The sequence below is a fragment of the Notolepis coatsorum genome (assembly GCF_963971535.1).
Source record: "Notolepis coatsorum genome assembly, chromosome: 6".
NCBI lineage: Eukaryota > Metazoa > Chordata > Actinopteri > Aulopiformes > Paralepididae > Notolepis > Notolepis coatsorum.
Window position 1 is genome coordinate 154,954,089 of NC_140170.1, and position 12,643 is coordinate 154,966,731.

Genomic DNA, 12,643 nt, shown 5'->3' on the forward strand with positions numbered 1-12,643 from the left:
CAAATTTTTTCAGACTCACTAAGACTTTCAAACCCTTGGTTTATGTTTGTAGACCTGTCTTATTATGGACCAGATAAAGGAAAAAATGCCTACGTTTGAGCAGGTTAGAGGATAAACATAATTTTAGTTGGGCTGCACAGACGAGGATACCTATGTTCCATGACTACAAAAGTCGGACCCACTAAGCAGGAACTTCATTTCCCAAGATGCAGCTAGATAAAAGCAGGAAATGGCCACGTCATAGGAGCGAAATTCAGTAGAGAAGTGATATAGAGATTATGTTTAGTCGTTAAACTACATTTGATCGATATGACCTTTTGTTTCATTTGACATGAACCTCTTTTGGTCCGGTATTTCACATCTGACGCATATTCCAGCCACAGTTCCTGCTCATGTGATCCAGCTGTACCTTAAGTTCATCTCAGGTAACTGATAACGTCCATTGATTTGCCCGTGACCATCTCGGGGGAACATGATTCACAACAAGGTAAATGAACCCGAGCCTCGGATCTACGGTTATTCGAAAGCGGCGTGCACAATCTTGACCCATGCAGCGTGCATTGGGTTTGCGGGATTCATAACATTCCTGTCGCGACCAGGGACAAGTGAGTTGACCCAGCAGACCCCTTCTCCTCCTTCATCTGATTGATTGATCATTTCATTTTATGAACAGATTGCAGAATGGGTACAATACAGTACGGCTCAATACACACAATTGGTAAGGGGATGCAGACCATAGAAAGACTTTAGTCTTGTTTAAAAAATAAAATAAAAAATGGGTCCCCCATTTTCAATTCATACTAGGGTATACTGGCAGGAGCACTCATACAACGGGTACTACGACTATGCTTGCACCTCATGGTACCAAAGCACCTCAAAGGCGCTAAAAACAAAATTACAAACATCTCAAAACAAACTGGTCAGACTACTGCTTGACCTTACTCCTAGAACCCACCTCACCCCTGCCCACTTTGACAACCTAGGATGGCTTAGAGTAGACGACGGACAGAGTACAGCAACTTGCAATGGGCCTGGTCTACAAGATACACTACACGACTAAGGTACCCATGTACATGTCGAAATACTTCCCAAAGGTCAGTGAATACCACGACCACAACACCAGAGGGAGTTCCACAAATCATGTTAAACCCAGATTCGGCTCAAACAAGGGACTAAACACGTTTCGCAATTATGCCACATCAATGTGGAACGTCCCTACCCAAAGCTGTAAATGAATGTGAATCACTACCCACTTTCAAAAGCACTCTCAAAGAACACCTACGGGAGACTGCAATTCGAAACTGGCCCATGTAAATGTCCTGACCAAGTATGGTTGTCAATATTCCAATGTACAGTTTTGCTTGTACAGTTGTGTCCCCCCCCCCCCCACCCCACCACCTCCAATGTACAGCCCCCCCCCCCCCCCATGTAGTTTTTACGTCAAATGTATATACTTTTTTCTGGACTATTTGTATCACAAACAGACTAGTACTGTATTTGCAAATCTGGTATGTCATAAATGTATAGATGTAGCAGTAGGCCTACTGTCTACCTGTATGTCATGTATGTCATATATGTCCTGATGAATTGAAAATGGGGGACCCTGATGTAAACAAGACGAAAGTCTTTCTCTGGTCTGCATCCCCTTAACAATTGTGTGTATTGAGCTGTACTGTATTGTACCCATTCTGCAATCTGTTAATAAAGTTTTCAATCAATACTTTTCTAAACATGATCCGACCGTGTGCTCCTGTAATTCTCCTTTTGAAGACTACTTTGGTCAAAGTCTGAGTAGCACCATCTGAACAGGTCAAGTTACTGAACTCTCATGTTAGAATATTAATGACATTTAACTTACCAATTACTTAATTACTTTGTTTTTATCGTTTCATCTTTTTTCAGGTTGGTTTTCTTTTCACCCTTTCCTGATGACACTGGCTGTAAGTTGACAATGTGCAAAAAAAAAACTCCGCTATATAAATAATTATTCGAGACACACACATGCTAGTTTAATCAAATGCACCCTCTGTCCCTCCAGTTCTCCATCTTCATGACAGAGGCTGTGCTCCTCTTCTCCCCCCACGGCTCCCCCGTCCGGAAGCTCCCACACAAGACCAAAGGGCGCCTCCACTGGATCCTGCAGTGCCTCTGCGTCTCCTGTGCCACTCTGGGCCTGGCGGCCATCAGCTACAATAAACACCTGGTTGGCAAACCTCACTTCACGTCGTGGCACGGTCTGCTGGGCCTGTTGACAGTGTGCGTTGTCTGGGTGCAGTCCCTGGCCGCCCTGCCCCTCGTCTACCACTCCCTGGCCAAGGGGTGGTCCCTGGCCAAGGTGAAGAGATACCACGCCACCGCCGGCCTAGTCACCTACCTGCTGGGCAGTGTCAGTGTGCTCCTGGGTCTCTGCTCCGTCTGGTTCACGGTGTCAGTAACGGAACCGGTCTGGTACGTGATGGCGCTCTGCCCGACCCTTAGCGCCCTGGTCGTCATGAGCCAAGTCACCACTGCTTACATGGCTAAGAAACGCCTGCAGTCCTGACAACGGCCTCTCGACACCAATATCATACTGTAAAAACAAAACGAGTTGTCGCTTTGTAATGACCAGAGCTTAGACAGGAGTCTGCCAATGCAGGACCAACATGAAGTACTTTTCTAATGACTCCTCTGGTACCAAAGGAACTACTTTGTGTCTTACAACTTACAAGTATGGCCTTTTGTTGTTTTCCTAAGCATGTAATGGATATGATTTGTATACAAGTATGCTAGTATTGACCTAAAAGATGCACACATTATGCGGTTATTGTCTTCTCCAGTCAGACAAGATGGATAACAATTTCCCCTGTGTTCAGTAGAGAACTATGCATTTCCCATAATGTTGATCATGAAACAGATTCATTTTTTATTATTTATCTTGTAAAGGGACTCACTTAAAAACTTGCTATCTCATACTGCGGTTAAGGTAGAGGTGGGTTTATAACCGAGATACCAAGTTTTTAGGGAGCCCCTTCATCTCAGGTAACAATGTTGCTGATGCTGCCATTTGAGGTGGGTTTATAACCGAGATACCAAGTTTTTAGGGAGCCCCTTCATCTCAGGTAACAATGTTGCTGATGCTGCCATTTGATTAATCATCGCCTCAGCAAGTTTGAAATGCTGAATTAATAATACAGCTGAAGTTCGAATACTCTTATGAGCTGGAAATAAATGTAAAAAAGCATTCACACTGCAACAGAAGAGTGTTTAATTGTTAAAATAACATTGATAACACAAGTCATTCTGCTTCACGCTAGGCTGCATTTCACTGACAGTTCTCACTCCATCAGCCACCAATGGGTAAAAGTGAGCAAAAGGTTACAAAACGTAATTACAAAAAAAAAGAAAAAAAAGACAATTGATAGAATATATTTCCATCATAAATAAATAATTTTGGTAAAACTCATAACATGGAAATAAGGAGGAGGAAATAAACAGAAATAACTGGGAGAAAACTGCCAGGTGAGCTAACATCGAGAAGTTATAAAAACATTACTTAGAAAAATAAAAAATAAAACGATTGAAATATTCTTGTTAAAACATAAAAAAAATATATATACACAGTAAAATAACTTGACTGACATGACCGGGCTTTTTGTCTAGAAGCTGAGGGGGAGGAAAAAACAAAATCATGATTATTTGAAAATGAGAACATGTTGAGAAGACTGAGGGCTCAGGACGATGAACCTTCCACAGAATCACACGTTCAGCAAGTCTTTATTCAACCCACAGCTCAGTGTTTTACCGCTGCATTATGGGGGAGAAACCAAAATGAGAACATGCCCCAAGACATGCGTGAGGAAAGAGTAAGGTAGAGCACAGGCTTAACGGACAAGGAGCCGGTAGCAAATTAATTATGTGTAGAGTCTGAGCTGGGCCAGACATCTCACTATTAGGCAAGTATTTTTTGAAAAGGTACATGTCTGTAGATAATATTTTGATATGATAATCATTTGCAGAGTGGTAATTTAATCATAATTTTAAGCCCATGAAGATACCCACCCACCATATTGGTGTATGGTCAAGACCAGATAGATCTGTGGAGTGCCAAATTTATCCATTGTTTCATATGGAATAAAATCAGTTACATTTAACGATAGGAACGTACGTGTCTATTTAATGCATCTTGTGTATTTAATGCATAGTAAAATTAATGCATTCCAATAAAATCAGACTGAGGCTCAATTCTAAAGCTACAGTGAAGATAAGGGTCTCATCTGAAACCAGATATCATGAGGAATCTAGATACAGGGCATTTCATAGCTTAATACAAGGGGGGGGGTATGGCCATCTACAACGGGGGCTCACTGGAATCACAAGAGTCATCTTTACAAACGTCAGTTTTACCTTTGTCCTGTGCAGTTTTGTGCAAATGTGATTTCTAAATAATCTTTTAGCCTATTTCTGCATAATGTGGTTCCCAAACTTTCCGAGCTGCATACGTTAGGTATATAGCTGTAAATCTAAGACTCTTGTGGATCCGAGGAGCCCAACTGCACGAGCCTTTGATTATTCTAGAGGGAGCAAGAGGTCATTTATTACAGTGAGGCAGGAAAAGAAAAAGGAATCGTCTTGAGTCTTGGCTTTAGTCATACAAGTCCAAGACCATCAACCACTGTATACAGAAACAGGCATAATTAAAAAAGAAAAAAAAAACGTATTTGCACAGAACTGTATGGTTTTGACCATAAACTGCATGGGACTAACATACATCCGACATGTGAGGATTTTTCCACCTTAGGCGGTACCGATATCTGGTCTGGCCCATGTACTACTTCTAGAGGAAAAATGAGAAGTTTACGAAAATGTCAAGTTCCTTAAGAGGAATGATCTAATGTTATATGTTATCCAGAGTTCAACAATATTTTCAACTAGACATTAACGGAAGAAAGAGCTCTTCCCACCCCTAATGTAATTACCTTGAGGCGTGTGATCGCTAGACAGACACATGGGCTACGGGCGGGAGGACAGCGGAGTCGTGAAACTCCCCGACACAGCCTTACAAGGACACTACTGAAGTAAGCTACCTGTATCACAAAGACCACTGTATAACCTGATCCGTTTCACTGAGTCCTCTGTGTTCGCAATGAAACATGACAGCGGCTTCGAGGCTACATCACTATACTCTCTGGTGTCACCCTGCGCCCCATTAAAGGTTGAGCTGCACACATGCAACATGGCGTCCCACTGGATCGGGGTAATATTCTGTCTCTCCAGTAAGCTTCTGAAAAGTTAGGACTTATTAAGTAATCAAAATGAGTGCACACAGCGAGATCACGAGAAGATATAGACAAATCAACCGGCGACGTTAAATCTCACATTACAAGCTTTTTGGCCTTGTAATTGGTGCTTGTGGACTCGACGCAGATTCTACCTTTAAAGATAACGGCGGTATCTTTTCCCTTGCTCCTTCTCAATGCCAGCGTCAGACGTCACTAGTCTCACTGTTGTAGTGACTTATGGACACGTCTCTTCTCTCCGTTTCTTGTCTGTTGCACTTCCAGAAGTTTGTCTCAACTTCATCAAAAAAGAACCTGCACCGATGCACTTCTTGCTTCAGAGGCATCATCCATCATTGGCAAAACAAGTAATAGGATGAATATACCTGATGTTTAATTCATGAGTTTTCCCTTTCCTTTAGTGTGTTATGTAGCTGGAGGTGCAGGTAGAACGTCTGCATTTACAAAGTCCAAATTCTCTCCAACAGAAAACACTGCTCCTGAACTGCCTGAAACGCCTCATTTGTATTCCAGCCTTTTCTTCCTGAGACACCTCGTTTGTAGTCCAGCCTTTTGTTCCGTTACTGCTCTACGTCACCATGTAACACATTGCATATGGGTGGTCCTCGACTTGTGTCTCAATATGCTGCTAAAATATGTTTCTGATAATATTTTGGGTGAGAAATAGGCTGTGCAATTACTGGATCTTAATTCATATTTGATCTACCGACGCCTAGTTTGACAGTTTGATCTGAATTCTTCGGCGGGGATGCGAACCACAGCATGACGCCAGAGTACTGGAGTCACGCATAGGAAGAAGCAGCTCGTTTACACTTAAAGCTACAGAAACAGCCACTGGAGAACAGGACTGAAACAGAGGGGTATAGACGCAAGCTAGAGTGCATAATCAGAGTGATATTCCCAGCAAAAACCTCCAAATACATGTTTTGAGGGACCTCAAGAGATCTAAATTAACTTGTTGAAGAAAAGCACAACATTGCCCCTTTAACAGTTTTAGAAATAGTCTCCACTTTAAAAGACAAACGTCGACATTAGAGAAGAACGTTTGGTAAATCCATCTTATTCCTCGTTTTCTGTAACAAGGGGATGATTACGGCGCTTAAGCAAGATGGTTGTTTCCAACAGCGTTAGGAATACAGTGAAGCAACAGACTTCCAGAAATGCAACAGAAGAGAAACGGAGGAAGAGGTTTGCATGTTAAAAGTCACCGCAACAACTCAATTGTTTTACCGGCTGGCAAAGAAAGGAGAAAAAGAAAACGTTGCCAGCCTGTCAAACTATAACAATGCAACAGCAACACGGCTGACGTCACCATCGTTGGGAGGTCATAGTAGGCTCAGTTTTAAAGCTAGAATGAAGGTAGAGGTATCATTGGAAACTATACATCTTGAGAGATGGTAGGTAGGTATCAGCCATTATATCGTAGTGTATCAGAAAAAGGACAAAATTGTGTGCTTTTTAAAAACGTATTCCACGTTTTCCACGTGGATGAGTGTATATGGTTCTCATTTCAAACTGCTGGAAATCACCTTTAAGACAAGTAGTTTGAAGCTGGCAATGAGCCAAAGATAAGATGACACCAGCGTTATCCTTTAAACCCACTTTTAAAAAGGTACAATCTGTAATGCCGTCAAATACTTGTAGGTGAAGGAGCCGCGCTTGGTATTACTTTGTTTAGTTTTCTTTTTTAAGTTTTGGTCTGATGCCTGGGTGTGAGTTGAGTGGGTTTAGCAGAGGGGTTATTGTGCTGGCCACACCTCAATCTCTGCCAAGAGAAGTCTGGAGAGATTCACAGTATAAGGGTTACTCTTGGTAGAACCTGGCGTGTGGCCGGCAATGGCACCCCCCCCCCCCCCCCTTACCCCACTCAACTCCAAGCCAAACTCAGACCAAAACAAAAGAAAATGGAAACAAAAGTATATCAAGCATGGCTTTTCTTTTGCCTAAAAGTCGCCATTCGATAACATTACAGATTCTACCTTTAACCCTTTCACTACCACACTACCAAAGGGTTAACCCTTTCACTGCGACAATACAGAAGGTTAACCCTTTCACAACCACACTACAGAAGGTTAACCCTTTCACGGTTAATAGTCTGTAGTGTGGTAGTGAAGGGGTAAACATTCTGTAGTGTGGTAGTGTAAGGGTTAACGGATGAACTCGTTTTGAATTTGACACCGACCGTCTCGATGCTCAGTGCTCCTGTCCCCAGATTGAAAAAAACGGATGAACTGATATATAAACGCTAAGACTCAACACCCCTTTGTGTCACTTAAGGCTAAGAAACAAAACAAACCATGTCCTCACAGCCCCGTGTTATCAAAGGCTAACATGAATGTACATTCATTTTAGGTTTTAAGAATTCTTTGAAAGAAAAGTTTAACTGCCCCCCCCCCCCCCCCCCTGGACGCTGATGTGAAGGGGTGTGGCTCTCATCCTGGGGGTGTGACAGTATCAACACACCATCACCCAAAAAAAATAATCCCGTCAACCCCATCCTGCAGTCTCCACTTGCAATATAAACAATGATAATAATGACCACTATTTACAAAATATCAACATCATCAGTTATAATATTAATAATCAAAAAACATCCAGATCACACAGAATTTCCTTTCCAAGAGGGGATGCTACAATGTCTATCAAATAACTAATGACTAACGTAGGCTAACCTCTCCGAAAGCAAACAATTCAGATAGTTAAAGTCGACCGGCCGTAGGATTTCCTCCAAACACATCGTTGTCATGGTGACGACACCTCTACACGCTGCTGCCCCGTGAGACGCCCATTCCACTCTCTCTTCCCCGCTACGCTTGATACGCCACTACGGGGTCTGAGGTTTACCGGAAAGGGAAGGTTTAGGTGTTTTCGGTGTGTAGAATCACATTAGTCCCACATGAAGGTGCAAATCGGATCATTGGGTCATTAAGGTTCGTCTCTCTTCACGTCAGCTTCAGGAAGTGTCATCACAACTTGTGTCATTAGTAGGGATGCACCGATACCACTGTCACCGTCACTCCCATCCATCGCTTTGATGTAACATAATCCACTTAGTTGGGGATCATTGGACAAAAAATATATATAATCCACTGTCTCCATTAGAGACATCAAATATCATTCTGCGAGTCTAGAATTGTTGAAATTCTGACATGTTACACGTGGTTCTTGGTATCAGGTCTTAATATTGGGGAGATTCAACCGAAACAGACTGGTTTATTTCAGCCTGGTATCAGCCTGGTATCAACCGATACACTGGGCCCGATATCCCCATAGCGGTATCGGTGCATCCCTCCCTATCCATTAACAGCCATATCAATGCAAAGAAGAAATCCTACACGAGCCATCTTTAATAATAACAAATTGCTCCATCTCAGCTCAGAAAATAAAAGTTATGTGCATGGCCCCAGAGCCGTGCTTGAAAATATAGGAGGCGCTGTTCTTCAAAAGCCCCACGTTCAAACTGGTCCCATACAACAAGAAGTCTGTGTTCCTACCGCCTCTGGTTGCTCAGGCTGACGCGCGTCTGGGATGTTCAGCATTAGGATTGTGTTTAACTCTGTCTTGGTGAACCCATGGAGCGGATCCTCCCGTGTGCCCCAGGGAACGTGCCAGAGTCCAAACACGCGTGTATCGAGACCATTAGGAACGGGAATTTTGATCCATTTCCCACATAATTTCACTAAATATGACCGTTTAAATGACTGGTCTCAGAAATAGAGCTAGCTCAGAACAGACTGTTTAAACGCCTGGTCTCAGAAATAGAGCTAGCTCAGAACAGACTGTTTAAACGCCTGGTCTCAGAAATAGAGCTAGCTCAGAACAGACTGTTTAAACGCCTGGTCTCAGAAATAGAGCTAGCTCAGAACAGACTGTTTAAACGACTGGTCTCAGAAATAGAGCTAGCTCAGAACAGACTGTTTAAACGCCTGGTCTCAGAAATAGAGCTAGCTCAGAACAGACTGTTTAAACGCCTGGTCTCAGAAATAGAGCTAGCTCAGAACAGACTGTTTAAACGCCTGGTCTCAGAAATAGAGCTAGCTCAGAACGGATAAGACCGGCACTATGCTAATCTAAGCCGTAGTCCCATCAACCTATTTTTTTTCTTTTTTAAAACCATTATTCATTTTGATTTCATTCATGATTTCATAGGGTACAACTTTTTGTCACCGGTGGCAGAATTCAATATTCTACTGCTACGCATTCTAATGCACTTGTGACAACAGGACAAACATGTGTCAACGGATCTGAAATATGAACACGCTGGCCAGTAAAAGCCTTTCACCAAACTGGGTGAAAGGCCAGAGAGATGGGTAAACTTAGGTCATACAGCAACCCCGGTGGATAAATGGATGAATTTGGTTCAACAGCTTTTACTGTTTTCAATGCCAAATTGTGCGATGTTCCCGTGACCCGTCGTGTACAGTAACCGATCGTTCTCGGCGACTGCAAAAGGGTTTACACCGTTTCCGGGAGATCGCGTAGGAAGCCATCTTTGACCGCTCAGACCGTTCTATTGTCCCATCACCTCTATGACGTCGTCGTCGGAGCTGCCGCCTTCGTCCGATGCAAGATGCGAGTCGGGTCGGCTCAGGGCCGCCCCCAGGAGGCTGGAGGTGGGATTGGAATAGGAGAGGAAGCCGGAGGAGCCGGAGCCGGGGCTGGAGAGCAGAGAGTTGGGGTACATCCTGGGCTCGGGCAGCAGGGACTGGCTGTAGTTGTTGAGGGAGAAGCCTGAGGACAGCATAGGGTTCATCAGGTAGGAGGGCAAGGAGGAGGCGGAGGTGGACGCCGACGGGGCGGACGACATGGGAGCGGTGGCGGCGGAGGAGGAGGAGGTGGTGGTGGTGACGGCGGAAGAGGAGGATGAGGAGGAGGAGGGGAGGAAAACCGAGGACAGCGAGGAGGTGGAGGAGGGGAGGTGTCCGTTCCCGGTAGTGGACGGGCTCAGGAGGTCCGCGGCTGCGGAGGGGAACATGCTCTGCATGTCGCTCAGCGTCTGGCCCTGCGTCTGGAGGAAGGAGCTGCTGTCGCCCATCAGGAGCGGGTGGTTCATGTGGCCCATGTTCCCCAGCAAGGAGGAGGAGGAGGAGTTCAGGCCGACGGGAGGGAAGCTGAGGCCGGAGCCCAGGTTCAGGTTCATGTTCAGGCCCGAGAAGCGGGCGGCGGCCGCCATGGCTCGTTTGCCTCCCCTCTGCTTGGCTCCGCGCCCCCCACCGCGCCCCCGGCCCTGGCCGCCCATCTTCCGCTTGGTGCCACGTGCGCCCAGAGCCGCGGCCAGGAGGAGCTCGCTGCCGAGTTGCCTGCCGAAGTCGGCGCTCTGATTGTGCCGCGAGCCGCCCGCATCCCGAAACATGTCTTCCTCGTTCCCGACGGAGGCGCCGCCAATGTCCGCGGCCGAGTAGCGGCTGAGCTCCCGGAGGATCTCGGGGCTGTCGGGGGTGGAGGGACGCTGGTCCTCGTCGTCCGGGCTGCCCTGCTGCTCCATGGGGGACGAACAGCCGTTGCTCATGGCGTGCATGTGAGCCTGGGAGCCTGATGGACAAGGAAAACACCCGTGAAACATTCAGATAAGATCGGAAACATTCAGATTACATCCACCCCTTCCTAAATACATTTTGCAAAGGTCACGGCAAGGTTACGTCAGTGTTATTCACCCGCACATGTTTCTTAAAGGAACACACCGACATTATGGGAAATGCACTTACAGTCTTCTCCAGAGTCAGACAAGAAGATAGATACCAATTTCCCAGCTAGCTTGCAACCGGATAGCTTTCTACTGAATTTCCCATAATGTTGGCGTGTTCCTTTAAAGGAAAACTCCAACATTTTGGGAAATTAGCTTATTTAACATCTTCCCTGGAGTTAGACAAGAAGATACATACCTTTTTTGTCTCTGTGCGTGCATTTAACTTAGGGAACAGTCGCTCCGTTAGCATAGCTTAGCTTCATCACTGGAAGTGAGGCGGATCCGGAGCCTTACAGTTTACAGCCTTATAGTTTGATTGATTGATTGAAAAGTTTATTAACAGATTGCAGAATACACTCCAAATACAACTCCAAAACGTTCATGTAAACATGTTGTGACCTGTGTATTCACCACGTGGAGAAATAAAAAATAATTGAATTAGACAATTACGTTTTATAAGCAAATATACTCGGAACAATTTTTTTGCCCAACCACTCCTCTCTCAGCGCAGCCAGTGATTTCAACGTGACGCCGTGTTTGTTTACATTCTCATTCATTCAAAAGATCCGAACTGATTGAAGTTTATGGATACCATGACTTGAAATCCTCTTACCTTGACGATTAAAAGCCTCCCCAATTTAGAAAACAGTAATCCAATGGCTGGTATATTGTTATACCGGACGCTCTGAGCTAACCGGAGCTAACGCAGAACAGGAGGATGGTAAAGCATATATAATGACTTCCTTTCTGGGGTTGTCAAAATAAAAGTGCGACGTTTATAGCAGCGGAAAACGTTTATTTTGTACATTATCTAACGTTAACACGAACCTAAACTAACTTTAGGTTAGTTGTAACGTTAGGAAGTCATTATATATGCTTTACCATCCTCCTGTTCTGCGTTAGCTCCGGTTAGCTCAGAGCGTCCGGTATAACAATATACCAGGGCTTGGATTACTGTTTTCTAAATTGGGGAGGCTTTTAATCGTCAAGGTAAGAGGATTTAAAGTCAAGGTATCCATAAACTTCAATCGGTTCGGATCTTTTGAATGAATGAGAATGTAAACAAACACGGCGTCACGTTGAAATCACTGGCTGCGCTCAGAGAGGAGTGGTTGGGCAAAAAAATAGTTCAGAGTATATTTGCTTATAAAACGTAATTGTCTAATTCAATTATTTTTTATTTCTCCACGTGGTGAATACACAGGTCACAACATGTTTGCATGAACGTTTTGGAGTTGTATTTGGAGTGTATTCTGCAATCTGTTAATAAACTTTTCAATCAATCAATCAAACTATACACTGTAAGGCTCCGGATCAGGCTCACTTCCAGTGATGAAGTTAAGCTATGCTAACGGAGCGACTGTTCCCTAAGTTAAATGCACGCACAGAGACAAAAAAGGTATGCATCTTCTTGTCTAACTCCAGGGAAGATGTTAAATAAGCTAATTTCCCAAAATGTTGGAGTTTTCCTTTTAAGAGTTCAACTGGATCCCGTCATACCCTTCCCATCCCAGCGCAGACGTTACTGTCGATCATTTTACAAAGTGAATGTGTTAAGTCTAGAAATGAATCTGCTCATTCCTGCTTTGACTACAGGAATTTAACGGGTGGGGGACACTTTCTTTGTATATTCATTTCTAGTACGTTTATAACAGCTTCATTACAAAGTAATTATTTAATT

General features: G+C 44.2%; 2 protein-coding genes across 4 annotated transcripts in view; one reads left to right on the forward strand and one right to left on the reverse strand.

The window, feature by feature from the left end:
• The first annotated feature begins 230 nt into the window (after positions 1-230).
• cyb561d2 (cytochrome b561 family, member D2) lies at positions 231-7,077 on the forward strand. 2 transcript variants are annotated; one of them, XR_014619765.1, is made up of 4 exons: positions 231-605; positions 1,903-1,940; positions 2,039-2,968; positions 3,049-7,077. XR_014619765.1 is itself a non-coding variant. In XM_084316018.1 (3 exons), the coding sequence occupies exons 1-3, from the start codon at positions 473-475 to the stop codon at positions 2,540-2,542; spliced, it is 675 nt and encodes a 224-aa protein (XP_084172144.1). In that variant the 5' UTR covers positions 231-472; the 3' UTR covers positions 2,543-7,077. The 2 variants fall into 2 exon arrangements, 1 of the variants encoding a protein (XP_084172144.1); XM_084316018.1 differs by having other exon boundaries at positions 2,039-7,077.
• Positions 7,078-9,145: 2,068 nt separating this feature from the next.
• The window catches only part of rad54l2 (RAD54 like 2), a 58,204-nt gene continuing 54,706 nt past the window's right edge, over positions 9,146-12,643 (reverse strand). For both annotated transcript variants that reach the window (XM_084316006.1, XM_084316005.1), the window contains exon 22: positions 9,146-10,808. In XM_084316006.1, the coding sequence (XP_084172132.1) occupies positions 9,787-10,808 (1,022 nt within the window). In that variant the 3' untranslated portion in view covers positions 9,146-9,786. The remainder of the gene's footprint in view (positions 10,809-12,643) is intronic.

What these genes read in the sequence shown, in the direction of transcription:
- cyb561d2 (XM_084316018.1), top strand. Translation starts at nt 473, where the DNA reads ATGATTCACAACAAGGTAAATGAACCCGAGCCTCGGATCTACGGTTAT. An exon ending in CCTGTCGCGACCAGGGACAA is followed by an intron (nt 606 to 1,902) that starts GTGAGTTGACCC and finishes ATCTTTTTTCAG; the next exon opens with GTTGGTTTTCTTTTCACCCT. An exon ending in CTTTCCTGATGACACTGGCT is followed by an intron (nt 1,941 to 2,038) that starts GTAAGTTGACAA and finishes CTGTCCCTCCAG; the next exon opens with TTCTCCATCTTCATGACAGA.